Genomic DNA, 17,501 nt, shown 5'->3' on the forward strand with positions numbered 1-17,501 from the left:
TTGGTCAGTGTGCTGGAAACAAGGGCAGCTGCATTATATTCTGTGCCTGACATTCACCAAGGGTCAATCCGCAATGGCCTGGCTGCATTGCCCCACAAAGCTGGTCTGTAATGTGTACGCGTACTTGTGATTCAGGTTATAGTAAAAGCTCTGCTGTGGTGGGTAAGTGTTTCCGTGAACAACTCTACCAGTAAATATCTGTACATCCCCACTGGCTCCTGCAGGAAAATGACTTGGGTCAGTAGAGCATCAAGTTCTAGAGGAGAGACGACCAGTCACTGTCCTTCACAAGCATGAGCCTCTGTGTAACAGGCCGTCACTTTACACAGGTTCAGAATCCCTGCTGGAAAGTTATCCAAACAAGTGCTACAAAGACCTTCATTCTTTCACAGCCAATGTATAGCACAAACCAAGTCCACCAATGGGTCATAAGCCCCTGAAGAAAAGGAGAATAACTTGTTCAAATCATCTGGCACATAGATGCTCCAGACAGAGACGTACTTAATTTGATGACAACAAATTGGCAGTGCTTTTCTGTGCTACAGGACACAATCCTTCATGCCTCTGTGGCCTGAGCCCCTAAGTACCTTGTATTTTAGTCTCAAAACCCAATAGTTGACACTTGAGTATAAGGTTTACAAATTCCCTTCTCATATAAATGGCCCGTCTGCCCACATGAGGCTGGACACAGTTCTGACTCTAGGCATGGTGTGGAAGGAGGCCATGTAAGGATGGTGACCACTGGGAAAACTCATTCCCTTCCCTGACTATGTTGTAAGGATCTGAGAGCCAAACCTGGTACTAAACCTAGGCCCCTCTGGCAGCTTTAAGGGAAAACAGAGCATGTGGACACATGGCAATCCTATAAGAGAGGATCAGATTATATGTATAACTCCACCACTATAATCACCCACCGAACATAGAAATCTCAAGGAAAAGGCTCTGAAAGATCAGCAAGTATAGGGGTTTCTTTTTGAGCAGCAAAGCTCCTTTTTTTTTTGAAAGAAATCTTAGATCTTAATACATAAAATGAATAAAAGTAGAATGCTTTGATTGAAGTGAGGCTAGAAAGGTAACCCAGCCCACTCCGCCTCCCACGTCATTCCACAAATCCAGGGCTTGGGGAACAATATGAAAACTACTTCCTTTCCACTTTTCAGGTAAAAAAAAAAAAAAAGCCCAAGTAGGCACCTTTGTGTACACTTAGACTTCACTTGATCCTGGTTAGGTTTATATACATAGCTGCCACCCCTAATAAGCTCTGTGCTTCCAAAGACATGCCTGGACTTCCTTATGGTATCTGATGACATCAACAAATTAATGTAAGAAAGGAGTAGTCCAGTGTCACACAGTGGGTTGATGGGAGGTCCGTGGGTTTTCCACTACTGAAGATCAGTTAAGATAATCTGGAGGCTCCCAGGGGTGTAAATATCCTTGGCATCGTGGGACCTGACTCCTGGGATGAGCTGGGACCTGGCATTGTGAGAATGAGAGATCCTTGACCCAAAGGGGCAAGAGAGAAATGAGACAGAAAAGTCTCAGTGGCTAAGAGATTTCAAACAGAGTAGAGAGGTTATCCTGGAGGTGATTCTTATGGATTATATAGATAACCCTTTTTAGTGTGTGGTGCATTGAAGTAGCTAGAGGAAAGTACTTGAAACAATATTCCAATAGCCTTGACTCTTGAAGACTGTATAACTTATACAGCTTTTACAATGTGACTCTTTGATTGTGAAAACTTTGTGTCTGAGCCTCCTTTTGTCCCGGGTATGGACAGATGAGTTAAAGGAAAAAAAAAAAAGGATAAAAAAATAAATAGGGGGAGACAAAGGGTAAAAATTGGGTAGACTGAAAAATTGGGATCAGTGAGAGGGAGGAGTGATGCAAATGTTCTAAAAATGATCATGGTGAGTATACAACTAGGTGATGATATTGGAGCCAGTGATAGTATATTATGGTTGGATTGTATGTGTGTGAATATTTCTGAACAAAAGAAAATTTTTTCAAGCAAACAAACAAAAGATAATCTGGAAGAAAATAAAATCACCACCACTGACAGTCTGTTTAGAGTGATGACAGCCATTAACCATTCTGAAGAGAGAAATCCCCCCCTTCCTTTTTTTTAATCCATAAATGGGCTAGTCTGTTTCCCTGGGTGTTAGCAAGTCCAAATGAGATAATGAGTATAAGGATAATTTTATGTGACAATTTAGCAATCTGACAATGTGTAGATGTGCTTAACATCTACAATTGGTTGATTAAAGGAGATTATCCTCAGTAATATGGATGGGCCTCATCCAATTGAAGGCCTTAAAGAGCAAAGTGCTGAGGTTGTCTAGAGAAGAAATTCTGCCTCAAGACTACATCAACTTTGAAAATAAGATCCACAGCCATGAGAGAAAAAAATTTCATAAAAACATATATAGCATATGCTAATCCCATGCTCTCTTGTCACTTCTGGGCCTGTTTTTATACAAAGCCACATAAAATGCAGGAAACAACGGTTTTCAGACATAAGGCAAATAGGCAATATCTGGGAAAAGGAAAACTACCTGAGTACTACAACTGCTCCAGCTTACTGCCTGGAAGCAATTTTCAGACCAAAGAGGAACACATACTGTTTATACCAGTCTTGCTAAGTTGAAGAGATAAAGATCAGTGGTCATGAATGCAAAGGCACCTAGAATTTATGGAACAGACTACTGGGTTGGGACAAGGAGAGCTGAAAGGTGCAGAGATGTGCAGAAAGAGCTCCTGGAATTTTTAATGAAGTATTTATTAATTTATTAATCTGCATATACTAAGGGTGAAACAACATGACCAGAAAGCAGCAGCCAAACAATTCCTGGGGTGTGAGGCCCGGGGCATGAATACTTCATATTCCAAACAGCCAGAGTGGAATAAAAATATATAGGGCATTTCCTAAGAAAAGCTGTGCCTGAATAATATACCTTAAATTTAGCCCTAGGGTAAAGACTGCCCTGGACTTTAAAAGCAGAGTCTCAAAAGCATCAAACTGATCCACAAGTAATTTAATTCTGTGCCTCATTAAAACTTCCATGCTATTCAAAGGAATAAACAAAATCCAACATTTCACAACAAAATCAATTCACAATGTCCATTATCCAATTCAGAATTACCAGGCATGCAAAGAAGTAGGAAAATATGACCCATAGCCATGAGAGAAAAAAAATTCATAAAAACAGGCCCAGAAGTGACGAGAGCATGGTATTAGCATATGCCTTAAAAATAGCTACTATAAAATGTTTAAGAATGCAAAAGGAAATGAACGTAACAGAGAAATGGAGGATACAAAAAGGAAGAATATAAATGGAATTTCTAAAAATGAAAATTACATGATATGAAATGAAAAATACACTGGATGGGGTAGACTAGATTGGACACTGCAGTAGAAAAGGCCAGTGAATTTGAAGACACAGCAACAGAAACTAAAAAACAGAGAGAAAAAAATGAGAGCAACTATGGCCTGAGAGACAACAGTACGTAGTCTAAAATATGTATAATTGGAGTCTGAGAAAAAAAGGGGGAGAGCAAGGGAACAAAACATGTATGTGTGTGTACATATATATATATATTTGAAGAAATGCCAGCCAAAATGTTTTCAGACTTGAAGAAAACTATAACCCACAGATGGAAGAAAATTAAAGAAACCTAAGTGAAAGAAACATTAAAACATATATACATACACAGATACAGATAATCAAATATTTAAAATTATAAAAGCTGCCAGAGAAAAAGAGACATTTTACATACAAGGAAACAAATATAAGAATAGTAGGTGACTTCTTGTCAGAAATTATGTGAGCCAGAAGGAAATTATCTTTAAAGTGCTGGGGGGCGGGAAATGTACTAGCATTCTATGCCTAGTGAAAGTATCTTAATGAAGGAGCAATAAAGACTTTTTCCACTAAAAACTGAAAAAATTCATCACCAACAGACCCACATCACAAAATGTCAAAGGAAGTTCTTCAGGCAGGAGGAAAATTATATCATTTTAATTGTACCTACACTAAGAAATAAAGAGCACTAGAAATAGTAAATATATGAATAAATATAAAGACTTTTACTCATTTCTTTCTCCAAAAATACTATTTAAAGCAAAAATGTGTTTAGAACTCATAGGAATAAAATGCATGACAAGAGCACAAAGGACAGAAGTGGGGACATGAAAGTATTCTAAGTTCTTACAGTGAATATGAGAGGATATATTGGTTAAAAGTATACTGATACATTAAAATTGTATCCTGTAAAACCTAGAGCAAAAAAAATAAGAATACAGCTAATAAGTCACTAGAGAAGATAAAATTTAAAATATTCAATCCAAAAGTAGGCATGAAAAGAGGAAAACAAAAAGAACAGATGTAACAAATAGCAAGATGGTAGATTCAAACCAAACTATATAGATTACAATAAAGTGTAAATCACTCAAACACTCCAATTGAAAGGCAGCGATTGTCAGACTGAATTTTTTAAAGACTCAATTATATAATGTTTATATGAAATTCATTTTAAATATGAAAATGCAGAATGGTTAAAACTGAAATGATGGATTTATGATATACAAAACCTAATCAGAAGAAAGCTGATGCGTCTGTATTAATACAGATAAAATAGATATCAGAACAAGGAATATTTCCAGGCATAAAGAGGGATATAATAATGAGTCAATTAATCAAGAAGACCTAACAATCCTAAATGTGTAAACACTAATAACTAAGCTTCCAAATACATGAAACCAAACTGATGGAACTGAGAAGAAAGTGTAATCTACAATTACAGTTTGAGGTTTCAGCACTCTCTTTCCGTAATAGAACAAATAGACCCCCCCCCCAAAAAAAGTAGTGATTTAAGATATAAACAGTCTTAATTTTCCCAACTGCTATGACAGATATCACACAATGGATTTTCTTTTTGTTGGCTTACAGTTCGGAAAGGTATAGGTCCAAAATCCAGGCATCAACAAGGCTCTGCTTTCTCCTAAATTCTGTAGCATTCTGGTGCTGGCTTGCTGCAGTGGAGGGGGTCCTTGCCTCCCATCACAATGTCCTTTATCTCTTTTTGTGTCTGCTCCTCCAGTTTCTGCTGATTTCTGTCTTCTCCCTGTGGCCTTCTCAGGCTCATCTTAACATATTCATTTACTTATAATAGATTCACACCCACAGACGTGGATTAAGATTAAGAACATCTGTCCTGGAGAACATAATTCCATCTTCCACACAAACCTGTCACCCAACCTAATCTAAGTGGCATTTATAGAATATTCTACCCAACAGTAAAAAAAAAAAACCACATTCTTTTCAAGTATACCTGGAATACTCACCAATATAGACTAACTTCTGGTCCCTATAACAAACCTTAACAAATTTAAAAGGCTTGAAATCCACAGAATATATTATCTGACTATAATGGAATTAGACTAGAAACCACTCACAGAAAGATATTTGGGAAAGCCCCAAATATTTAAAAATGAAGCAATACACTTGTAAATAACCCACGGGTCACACACACACAAAAATAATCACAAGGTGTCTTAGTTTATGAGAGCTGCTATAACAAGTACCACACAGAGGTTGGCTTAAAGAACAGGAATTTATCGTCTCACAGTTTTGAACGTTAGATATGCAGTGTCAAGGTATCAGTAAGGCCATGTTTCCTCCTAGAGTCTGCAGTGTTGCAGTGCTGCATCCAAATCTCCTTCATCTAAAAGAACTCTGGTTATATGAATGAAGGCTCATCTTGGTTCAAATTTGGCCTCATCTAAATGGGACTGGTGAAGACCCTGTTCATAAATGTGCTCACATTCATGCCCTGACTCACCTTAACATAGTCAGAGACCCTATTTCAAATGTGTTCACAGCCACAGGACTGGGGATTAGGATTTCGTGTTTTTGTGAGGGATATGATCAAGCTCCAACACAAAGTATAATAGCAAATATTCTTAATGAAAGGAAAAGGAAAAAGACAGAGACCCACCAAGAGGCTGAGTAGAGGGTAGAAGGCACAGGGGTAGATTAGGCATTCAAGACTTAGAAATACATTTCCATCCAAAAAGAGCCCCACCCTAAGGAAAAATTAATGGAGGCAGAATTCTAATTACTCAAGGAAAGACAAGGTCTCAGAGATAAAGGAGAAAGATCGATCCAGTATTAACGGGAATAATTCAGGAAATACGTTTCACATGAAGCCCGGCAGAGGCAGCAGATTTCAAATTGTACTCTAGAGGTAGCTACAGAGAGAGACCATTTAAAAAAATTTCAATGTAACAGAGGAAGGAGTCCTAAATCTTAAAAGGTACGTTGGTCCATTCTTATTCCCTACAAAGCAACCTTCTCCTAAAAGCATAAAGATTTTTTTCATTTAAAAATGTGTAACAAAGGGCAAACTCCGGTATATACATATGACAGGATATTAAGTGGCTGCAGAAAGGAATGAAGTTTTGTGGCATGCAGCTAGGTGAATGAACTTTGAGGACATTATGTTGAGTGAAATAAGCCAGAAATGAAAGGACAAATACCATATGGTCTCACTGAAAGGACAAATACCGTATGGTCTCACTAACATAAACTATAATGAGCAAGTGCTGAGAACTGAATTCAAAAGCCCAGGTTATAAAGGGATAGAAAGTAGGCAGAGATTGGGTTATGATTAAGGAGTACAGATTGTTCAGTAAGGCTTATTGTAAAGGTGCCTAGATTATAAACTCTTATAGCAGTCACATTTATTCCTAAATTTTAACTGTTATTTCTAAATTCTGAGATGCTATGCTCTGTATATAACCTAGTAGTACCCTGGAACTTGAGGTATCTGTGTGAGGCCTGAGACACAGAGTTAGAGTTCTGCAGCTTTGAAGTCAGCATTACTCTATACAGCAACTGTTAAAGAAGCTGGAAAAGAGGTAAGACTTCAATTAGAGATATGAATAAAGCAGATCTGGTTAGGACTAAGGTAAATCAGAATAGAGGGTAAAGGATGATACTGACTGTATTTTTAAACTCCAAGTTCTGTGTAAGACCAAAGGAAGAGATGTTCATTTCATCCAAAGTTTAAATTTTCTGTACCACACTATCTAATTTAACCTGTCTGGTTAGTTTAATTACATGGAGCCTAGAAAAGGGAATAAGATCTCATTATTCTGTACAGGTTAATGTAATACCCTGATACATTCCAGAGTATTTTAGGCAGAAAATAAAAAATATTCACAAAGTCCCCTTGAGGGACTGGGGTAAAATGTGGAACCATTAAACTTCCCCATCTGGGGAATTCCTAATATTTTCTCAAGCATTAAGGACTTACAATTTAATAAGCCAAGCCCTTGATCTTGAGGCTTACCCTTATGAAACACTTCTGCAATAGCAGACTTATAATTCAGTCTAACTCACCCCCAGAGAATCTCTTGTTGCTCAGAGGTGGCCTCTGTAAGCCAATTCTGCAAGTAAACTCACTACTGAAATCCCGCCCTCAACATGGGACATGACTCCCAGGGGTATAAGACTCCCTGGCATTGTGAGACATGACTCCTAGGGATGAGCCTGGCCCTGGCATTATGGGATTAATAATACCTTCTTGGCCAAAAGGGGGAAAAGAAATGAAACAAAATAAAGTTTCAGTGGCTAAGAGATATCAAATTGAGCCAAGAGGTCATTCTGGAGGTTACTCTTATGCAAACTTCAGCTAGATATTGCAAATTGCCACAGTAAGCCACGCCCCAACTAACAGTATTCCTGAAAAGCCTTAAGACACTCTGAAAGTTTTAGCTAGTAAGTTTATTTTTTCAGAATCTGAAGGCCTCCAGATTGTTCCTATACCAGAGAACCCCAGAAACACTGAGGTAACAGTTTCTCCGAGAACATCAACCAGTCTCATTCCTCTACCCCATAAGGACAACAAACATCCCTTTCCCAGCATGAAGAAACTAAAATGGTTCTTGCCCAGATACCCCTGATGACTAAGAGAATGATCAAATGAGAGGGAGGAGGTGTAACTACGAAATTAGGATTTACAACACCATTATGACTACTGACTCCTACAGGTATTTCTTTTTAGTTTCTAGTGTATTAGAACAGGCAGAAAGAAAAACCCTAAATTGCTGAACTGTAATCCAGTAGTGTTGATCTTTGATGATTGTGTAACTGTATAGCTTTTATCATGTGACTGTGTGATTATAAAAATCTTGTGGCTGACACCCCCTTTATCCAGTATATGAGTAGATGAGTAATAAAATAAAGACATAAATAAAATAAAAAAAAGGCAACAGAAAAGGATTGCACCCAAACTCCACAGAAAAACATTTTAAGAAAAAAGAGGAAAATAATCTGAGTAAAATATTGAGAATTAAAGTTGACTATTGAGATACTGGCTTCAAAACAGATGAAGACTCTAATTTCATGTATCAAAATGAGTTCAAACTAAAAACATAATAAAGCTATGAAAGAACAACATAACAGAAAATCTCAGAAATAAGAATGGTTGGAAAATATATCAAAATGACAAAGGGAAGAATTAGAAATACAAGAGAAATTATTTCAAAATTTAAAAACACTAGAAGAAAACAAAAACAAAGATCATAAGAAGTACAATAAGTGAGAAGAATAAGAAGGGATAAAAAGGATTCAAGAGAAAGTGATAGATTTAGATGCTAGGAAATATTATTACATAAAATAGGAGTCCACAAAAATAAGCAAACCAAAGTAATGGAATGAAATAAATATAGAAAATATAATTCAAGAAAAACTCCCTGAAAATAAAAGAGGACTTTTTTACTTTTCAAAGGGCAAGCCATGGCACCTGGGAAAATTGATTCAGAATAGTGAACACTGAGATACATTATAATAAATCTACTGGACTTTAAAGATTTCTCTTTTTTTAAGCCCTGAGTTTAAAAGGATGCTTATTACATATTTCTATTTATTTGAAGTTCAAGAACAGAAAAAATACAGTCAAGACAGTGACTATTACCTCAGAGAGTTGAGTGAGGAAGATTTGACTAGAAAAGGGTACTGGGGGCTTTCTGGGATGCCAGAAATGTTCCGTATCTAAACCTGGGTGGTGAGTACATGGGTTCATCCATAAGTAAAAAATTCATCATGGTATCTGTTCTAGTTTGCTAGCTGCTGGAATGCAACACACCAGAGACGGACTGGCTTTCAATTATAGGGGATTTATTTAGTTGACCTATAGTTCTTCAGAAGAAAGGCATCCAACTTTCAACTGAGGTTCTTTCTTATGTGGGAAGGCACAGGATGGTTTCTGCTGGCCTTCTCTCCAGGCCTCTGGGTTCCAACAACTTTCACCCTTTAGAAGGATGATTCCTTTCTGCATCTCCAAAGGCCTGAGCTGAGCTGCGAGTGCTGAGATGAGGTATGCTGAGCTGCTTGGGCTATGCTACATTGAGCTCTCTGATTTAAGCACCAGCCAATTAAGTCAAACATCATTTATTGCAGTAGGCACGCCTCCTAAGCCAACTGCAGATGTAATCAGCAACAGATGAGGTTCACATGCCATCGGATCATGTCCACAACAATATAACTAGGCATCTTCACCTGGCCAAGTTGACACCTGAATCTAACTACCACAGTATACACTTGAGATTAGTGCATCTCACTGTATGTATGGCACACCTCAATAAGTAAGTACATAAATAACTCCTTTGGAAATCTAGACAAAAAGACTATGGCATTTATGAGGGCAAGAAATCAGAATTGAGATTGGAATTGCTGACAGTGATGCTTTACATTGCTAAAGACAACTGAGTTGCATTTTACAATATACAAAGAAAGATGTGAGTCAAGGATTTTACACCCAGTATAAGATTTCAACTATAAAGGCAACAAAAAAGTTATTAGTATGCAATAACTCAGGGTATATTTTTCACATGAATTTTCCTTAGAAACTTTACTAAAGTATGGGCTTTGAACAACCAAAAATGTATTGGAAAAGCTTTGACATATATATATGAACCGATGGTGAGCAATGGATTTATTTGACTGTAGAATCAAAGTTATGTGATGGGCATAAAAGGAACATAATATTATGTAATTGTTTATGTTCTGGCGATGAAGAGTTAACTATCAAAAATGGAGAGGAAAGAGGGAGAATGCATGAAAAATAAAATAAGGTCACTAATTACCTTATAGGTATTACTTAGAAATAAAAAGATATTATTTTATGAGCTATTTATTTTATGAGGTGGAAGCAACCCAAGTGTCCATCGACAGATGGATAACGAAAACATGGTGTATACCCACAATGGAATATTTTGCAGCTGTAAAAAGAAATGAATTACTGATGCATACTACAACATGGATAAAACTTGATGATATGTTGAATGAAATAAGCCAGACACAAAAGGACAGATATTGTAGGATTTCTCTATGAATACTTAAAATAAGCAAACTCAGAGACAGCAAGCAGAATAGTCGTTACAGGGGCAGAGGGGAGGGGGGAATGAAGAGTTATTACTTCATGGATATAAGTTTCTGTTTAAAATGATGAAAATGTTCTAGAAATACCGTGAAAGTTACTCAACATTGTCAATATACTTAATGTTGCAAAACTGTACACTTAAAAATCATTAAAATGATTATATTCCATCAAAAAAATTTTTAATCCACTTAAAAAAAGAGGAAACATGTTCACTAAGAACATATTAACTCACACCCCCACCTTCTGCGCACTGCCAAACTTTGGCTCTTGGAAAGAAATGAGGAAAATAAGCCATACTTCAGTTCTTTCCCTGAATCACACTTTCCCCAACTCTTGGTTCTGATTTGCGGGTTTCCGAACTCCTGTCTATCCCCCCATTCCACAACTGTGAGTGGGTGAGAAAGTACTTTCTGTGTCTTACAAGACAGCGCTGGATACCTCCCCCAGCGGGGCTCCTTATACCCATCAGCTCTCCTTCCCACCACAGCCGGCCTCCGCGGGGCGTGGTGAGTGTGCTTTCCTGCACACACGGAGCCTTTGTGGGCCTCAGAGATAACCCAGCCGCAGTGGGTGTTTGCTCGCCTGTGCTATCTAAGATCAACACTGGCAGCCCCAGGGTCAGGGCTGAGCGTCACGTCTCACTGGGTGCCTGGTCACCATCTAATTTGAGGTTTTTTATTTTGTTTTGTTCTGTTTTGCGAGTGTAGGTAGGGCGGGAACAGCTTTGAAAAATTTCCAAGAGTTCTCTGGAGACTCCTTATTTCTCTCCACACTTCTTCAAACTCTCTAGGCCCTAGGGCCAAGAGGTCTCAGCAAAGGCGGTCAACTAGGGCTATGGAGGCCTCCGAGGGACTTGATGGTAATGAAGTCGGGATTCCAGCCACCACAACGGGCTGGTGGAGAGATGTTTTCCAACGGGAGGCACTTGTAGTCACCCACATTCTACATAAGGGCTCAGTCCAGCACAGCCCATGTGCCCACTGTCCCTACAACCTCTACAACAGTCCAATCTACTCTGGCATCACTTGTACTGTCTCAATATCTTCCTAACTGGCTCCCCTGTCCAACTGCGTCCTTGTCAGGGCAGGCTGACATGTGAAGAAACACCAGGCAAAGCACTGACCGACTGCATACCACACAGAAGGAAGAACTAGAGTTCAACACTATTTGAAACGATCTTTCCACATGTTCCTTGGAGAGGATGGTCAGGAATATGTGCCATGGCACCTCTCCACATTTTCCCTTCACCTGTAAAATGGTACTTCCCTTGGTGGGGTAAAGTGAGAATTACCTGGGCCTGCAAAGTGCCCAGCAAAAGTACCTGGCTCGTAGTAGGTGCGTAAGAGGTAGGTGGAGACAAAATCAGCATCAGCCCACAGAGCACTATGGAGTACCGGGACTGAAAAAGGGGTTGGAGATACTTTGTGGTGATAACCTCATTTTCCCATAAAGGGGAACATCTTAGCCAAGGTCACACGGCAGCAAAGCCAGGACCAGACCCCAGAAGAGCCACTCTCCTTCTCTCCTTCTAAACTAGGCCTGGCCCACTAGGTGCCCCTCCCTATGCTATTTTCCAGAGACAGCTGGAGGAGATTCACCACCCAAACCAACCCAGGTATTTCTCAGTACATTTTGACCTCTATTGTTGATTTCTAACCACAGAACGTGACACTTCTGGTTCCCAAGGAAAGTAAAGCAGCCCTGTGGAAGCAAAGCTGTCCCTGTGATGGGGCTGCTTGTTTAAAACAAACAGTGGGCTTCATATATAAGGGCCAGACACATGAGGCACCACCCGCACCAGGAGTCTCAGGTAAGCACTCTCTCCTCTTTGTGATTATTTGCAGGTTTAACTTTCTGTGACTGTTGGCCATGCATTTAACTGCAGGTCCATCTAAGTAAAGGGAGATTGGACAACCTAGGTCAGTCTGGTTGTTCAGGGACAAAGTCTGGTTTAGGAGCCACCACCCATCACCACCACCAAGTCCCCTGTCGACCTTGCTGGTTCAGCGCCACCATCCCTCGAGAAGAAACTTGGCACAACTTCTCAGGGCTTAGGATAAATGACATTAGGATGACCTCTGTCAAATCCTGCTGCCATCCTAGCCCTAACAGTCTTGGGAAAGAAAAGAACGCATATCTTTCAATTCTATCTTAAGGGAGGTGGGAAGATGGCCTCCTTCTCTCAAAGGTCGGAAGAGCTTTTCTACTCAGTAGCCTCGATCCCAGGTCCTAAAGTTCCCTCACCCTCTGCTGGGCTCCTACCTAAGCAAATTCTGAGGCACATGGAAGGCAGAAGAGGGCATGCTGCCTGGAGATGTTCTCTCTCCCAGGTCCATTTATCCAGCCCAGCTGGGAACATGCTCTCCCCGGGGGCTCTCTGCAGCCTGCTGCTCCTCAGCATTCTCTGGGCCGACTTGGCCAGGGCAGGCTCCAGTTTCCTGAGCCCTGAACACCAAAAAGCCCAGGTAAGAACTTCCCAAGCAACCTGGACTTCTCCCCACAAAGCCCCAGCTTCTGATGGAGGGATCTTGTTTCACCTTAGCAACCAGCTGGGTGACCCTGGGCAGTGGCTCCACGTCACTGGGCTTCAGCCTTCTCCCAGAGCACAAAGGAGGGGCTGCGGTCTGCAGACAACATCTCTTTCCAGCACAGAAAGGAGTCCAAGAAGCCGCTGACCAAACTGCAGCCCCGGGCGATGGAAGGCTGGCTCCACCCAGAAGACAGAAGTCAGGCGGAAGGAGCAGAGGATGAGCTGGGAACCCAAGTGGGTGTCTCCGCAGTTCTAATCGGTGGGGATTAGAGGGGGAGAATGAGGGAGAGAGCCATGGATACGACCCATTTACAAGCTATTCTAGAAACAAAATAGGTTGAGCTTGGCACTATGAGGACTCAGCATATGAAAGAACAAATGTCTAGAAGTCAGATCACTTTGCTACAATGGAACAGGGCTTACTGGGAGGCATAAGCAGAGAAGGAATGCTGGCAGACGCTAGGCAAGTCTAAAGAAAAGACAACAAACAAGAAAAGACATACAGGAATTGACAGATGGTCACAGACTGAAGGCATGTCTCCCCTGACATTTTTTTGTTTTAATCAGGGTCTCTAAGGCCTTCCCTTGGGGCGGGCAGGTCACCTGGCTGCTCGCTGAGGCTCTGGCAGCCCTCACTGAACCTCACATCAGATCTTATCTAAGGTCTGTTTTTGCTCTGACAGACCCTGCGTGGGGAAAGGAAAAAGTTTAGACAGCTCAAGGACTGGGAAAGGGAGGGAGTACAGGGATTTTAGGGGTCGTTTATGTAATCTTGCTGAAAGGCTGGCTGTGGTTCAAGGAATGGTTCTTACATTTAGGTGGCAAGACTTCTTTGCAGCTAAACCAGACTTCGCTTGGCATAGCATTTAGTAATGGCAATTTTGCTGTGCCTGTATATAACAATTTAATCGACAAACTGTTTCACTGTTGTATCATTTAATTTCTCCAACAACCTGTGAAAAAAGCTGGACTGATGTTATCATCCCACTTTGTAGACAAGGAGCGGAAGCCCAGAGGTGAACTTGCTTGCCTGAGGCAGCACAGCAGGGAGTGGAGGTGATGGGCTTCAGTCAGGGCTGACTCCTGTCCCCAAAGCCTCTCGTCTTCCACAGTGGCGGGTGAAGAGAAGCGTGCCCTATCTCTTCCTGCCTGAGAACATGCTGAAGCGTGCCCTATCTTGGCCTCCCTCTAGCTATTTGCCACCCTCCTCTCTTATCAAAGATATATACCAGCCTCAAGTTTACTAAACCCTTACTCTTTCCAATCCTCACCAGAACCTCCAATCCTCACATCTCAAACTGTGCTGCATTTGAAAGGTCTGTAAATCCTTTAGCTAAAAACCAGGAAGCCTTCCAGGTAAGACTGCCAGCTTCAGCCAGACCGGTAGCCACTCCAGCCAGAGTTGCAGCAAATTATCCCAGAAGGGGAAAAGGTTTTAGTGATGTGTCAGGGCAGGGCTGGGATTAATGGGGATTTCCTTTCCATGAGAGCTGGACTTGGAAGCAATGGCCCATCCACACTAGGCTCAGTTAGAACTGGAAGTTGGCAGTGTCTGGGAGGGGCTGAGGCTGCCAAGGGAGGGGTCCACAGGAGGTCCTGCCACCCTGCTGTGAGCTCTCCATGTGCTCAGGGCCCAAGCATCACTCCTCCTAGGGCTCAACCCCTCTTAGCTTGGATCCTTCTTCCCACCTCTCCCCTCTCAGAGAAAAAAAAAATTTCCTTCTAAAATCGAGTTTCAAAGCTCTTAGACTTTTGGGACCAAGTTCTACCAACGAGCCTGCTGAACAGATGGGGCTCTCAGGGTAGGCCGCAAAGGGATCTTCCAGGCCCCACGAGGGCAGTTCCCTCAGCAGTCAGCATGCCCACTGCAGTGCCGGGTTACACAGGCCTGGCAGGGTCCTAGATCAGGGCTCACACTGGCTCCTAAGAAGTCTAAGCAGGGGCGGGCCACGGTGGCTCAGCAGGCAAGAATGCTTGCCTGCCACGCCAGAGGACCCGGGTTCGATTCTCGGTGCCTTCCCATGTAAAAAAAGAAGTCTGAGCAGGTGATCTGAGCACCCCACACTGCCCACAAGGCAGAAGAGGAATAACTATTATTAACTGAAGGGAGGGAATGAAAGTGTCCAAATTTGCTAAAAAAACAATCAATCATGGCAATCACTACCTACTCCACCTTCACGGTAGAGGAAGAAGGGGAAAGTAAATTTTAAAAAGGGAGCAGCCTAGCAGCTCCTTGTGATCTTAATAACATCTCTGAGCCTGTCTCTTCATCTGCAAGCAGGAGGTACTGAGCATGCAGCCCAGTGGAGGTGAGCGCAGTAGGTGAGGCCGCCACGCTGGGCATGTTAACCGTTGGGGGCTGGAAGGGGCTCAGGGCTGGGAGGGTTTAAGATCCCACCTTCTGGTCCTCCCCCACCAACTCCCTCTGTGGCCTCAGGCAAGTTATTTAACTTCTTTGGGTCTCTACAGCTTCACCTGAGGGCAGGGAGCTGCCGGATGACAGGGCCGAGGGCTCCCTCCAGCACTGACTTTGGGATGACAGGGCCGAGGGCTCCCTCCAGCACTGACTTTGACATGACAGTGACTGCCACCTGACCATAAGGAGCTGGCTGCTGGGGAAGCAGATACTCCCTTGGCTCTCAAGGAGAGAAAATCCATGATGTGGCTGCAAACAGCACTCTTTCCCCACTGATCCAAAGCTTTCTGCTCGTCACCTCATAGAATGCCTAGAATATAGGGGAAATGGGGAACTCCCCTTCTATAAGAGAAGAAACTGAGGCACAAAAAGAAGACTTGGCTTAGAACACCTTTCTAGGCAAAGGTCAGCTTTTTGTCTCATTTTCCTATAGAACAAAGAAAGACTTGTGTGTATGAGAGAAAGAACACCTGGGAAAGGAGAAAAGGGAGTAGAAAATAAACGAGGAAGAGGTGGGAGGCTCAGGAAGGGGGTGAGACTCTCACCCAGACTGGTGTTAGGCACACTGGGTAGACTCAACTGCCTAAAAAGTCTGCCAGGCCCTGAACTCCCACCACTGACAATTCGATCTTCATCCTTTTGTCTTTGAGAATTATGAAGAAGAGGAAGGGGCAATTTGATGGGGGACAGGCTTTTGTTAGCAAACTCCCTATAGGCCTGAGTCTAGGCAGCATGGGAAGAGACCTCCAGGTAAGTATTCCAAAGTGGTAAGGGAAGGGAGAAACGGGCCTGGGAAGATAGAGTAAAACCTGGCTGAGATGCCACCCGGTGATACCTGCTGGGGTCCAGGGGCCACTCTCCCTCCCTCCCTCCCTCCCCTTATGAGAAACAACCTCCCCCGGGATGGGGGTGTGCTGGGGCAGAGGCAGGTCTGTGCACCTCCGACGCCTACCAGGCCTCTCTGTCCCACCCCTAGTACAACGCCCCCTTTGACGTTGGAATCAAGATGCCGGGGGCTCAGCACCAGCAGCATGGCTGGGCCCTGGAGGAGTTCCTTCAGGACATCCTGGGGGAAGAGGCCAAAGGTAAGTCCTTGCCTGCAAAAGGACAACTCAGTATCAACGGAGTCCTAAATGGGAGCAGACTCTAAGGGTGACAGAGTTTTCTTCCCCCACCCCCACCTCATCAAAGAGAGCTTCTAATTCTGCTTTCTCAAGTGCCTACAGGGGACAGCCTGGTTATTTGTGAGTGGCTCAGGAGATGACTGAATACAAAGTTTTTGCATTAAAAAAGCACACTGTGTCCCAAGAACTTGTACACTAACCATCTTTGGGATCCCAGGGTAAACCCCAATTCCTTGAACTGTAAAAGGTAACATGTACTGTGAGAGTAAAATATTTGAAAATACCTTTTCTGTATAACTTGACTTCACAAACAAAAGAAATTTGTGCAACAACTGCATTCAGAAGAGGCTCCAGTCAGTTCAGCAATGGTTTTTGTTTTCTTTTTATCTCATTTAAAATCCCTTTTTGCTTTGTAAAAAAGAAACCACCCGCCTTCCGTGCAAGACCCAGGTTCAATTCCCGGACAATGCACCCCCCAAAAAAGAAACCACCCAACTCTCTCCTGATTTAAGAGGCAGAGCTGCCTGACTAGGGAAGGCCCTCCATAACGCTCCCCGCACACCTGGCATCGCCTGCCATCAGGCTGCCCTGAAGGAGGCAGGGCAGTGCTCATCTGGGTTTGCAAATGAGGAAACCAACGCTCCCAGCCATGAGGGGCCCTTGCCCAAGTCACACAGCCCAACTCAAAGGCCAATGCTTCCCACCGACTCCTGTTTGAATCCAGTATCACCACTGGGGTAGTCATTGCTGGTGGCAGCGGCGGTATGCCAGACTGAGAATTCTGACATGACGTCTTTCTTTTCAGAGCCCCCGGCTGACCAATGATCACACCCACCAGACCAACCCCGGCTCCGGGTCCCTCCTCGCCTCGACAGCTCTCATCCTGCTTGTACTGCTTTTGCAACAACTTCCTATACTGATGTACTAGCTTGTGAGGGGAATAAACAGTCAAACTGTATACTAATGTTCAAGATGGGAATTTATTTCA

The 17,501-nt window shown here is 42.5% G+C and overlaps 1 protein-coding gene across 1 annotated transcript; it reads left to right on the forward strand.

Annotated features, from left to right (window-relative positions):
- Positions 1 to 56: 56 nt before the first annotated feature.
- On the forward strand, positions 57 to 16,641 carry GHRL (ghrelin and obestatin prepropeptide). The gene is made up of 3 exons (XM_077116569.1): positions 57 to 12,908; positions 13,091 to 13,207; positions 16,366 to 16,641. The coding sequence occupies exons 1-3, from the start codon at positions 12,612 to 12,614 to the stop codon at positions 16,537 to 16,539; spliced, it is 588 nt and encodes a 195-aa protein (XP_076972684.1). The 5' UTR covers positions 57 to 12,611; the 3' UTR covers positions 16,540 to 16,641.
- Positions 16,642 to 17,501: the final 860 nt, after the last annotated feature.

This window comes from Tamandua tetradactyla, chromosome 9 (genome assembly GCF_023851605.1).
Source record: "Tamandua tetradactyla isolate mTamTet1 chromosome 9, mTamTet1.pri, whole genome shotgun sequence".
Lineage (NCBI taxonomy): Eukaryota > Metazoa > Chordata > Mammalia > Pilosa > Myrmecophagidae > Tamandua > Tamandua tetradactyla.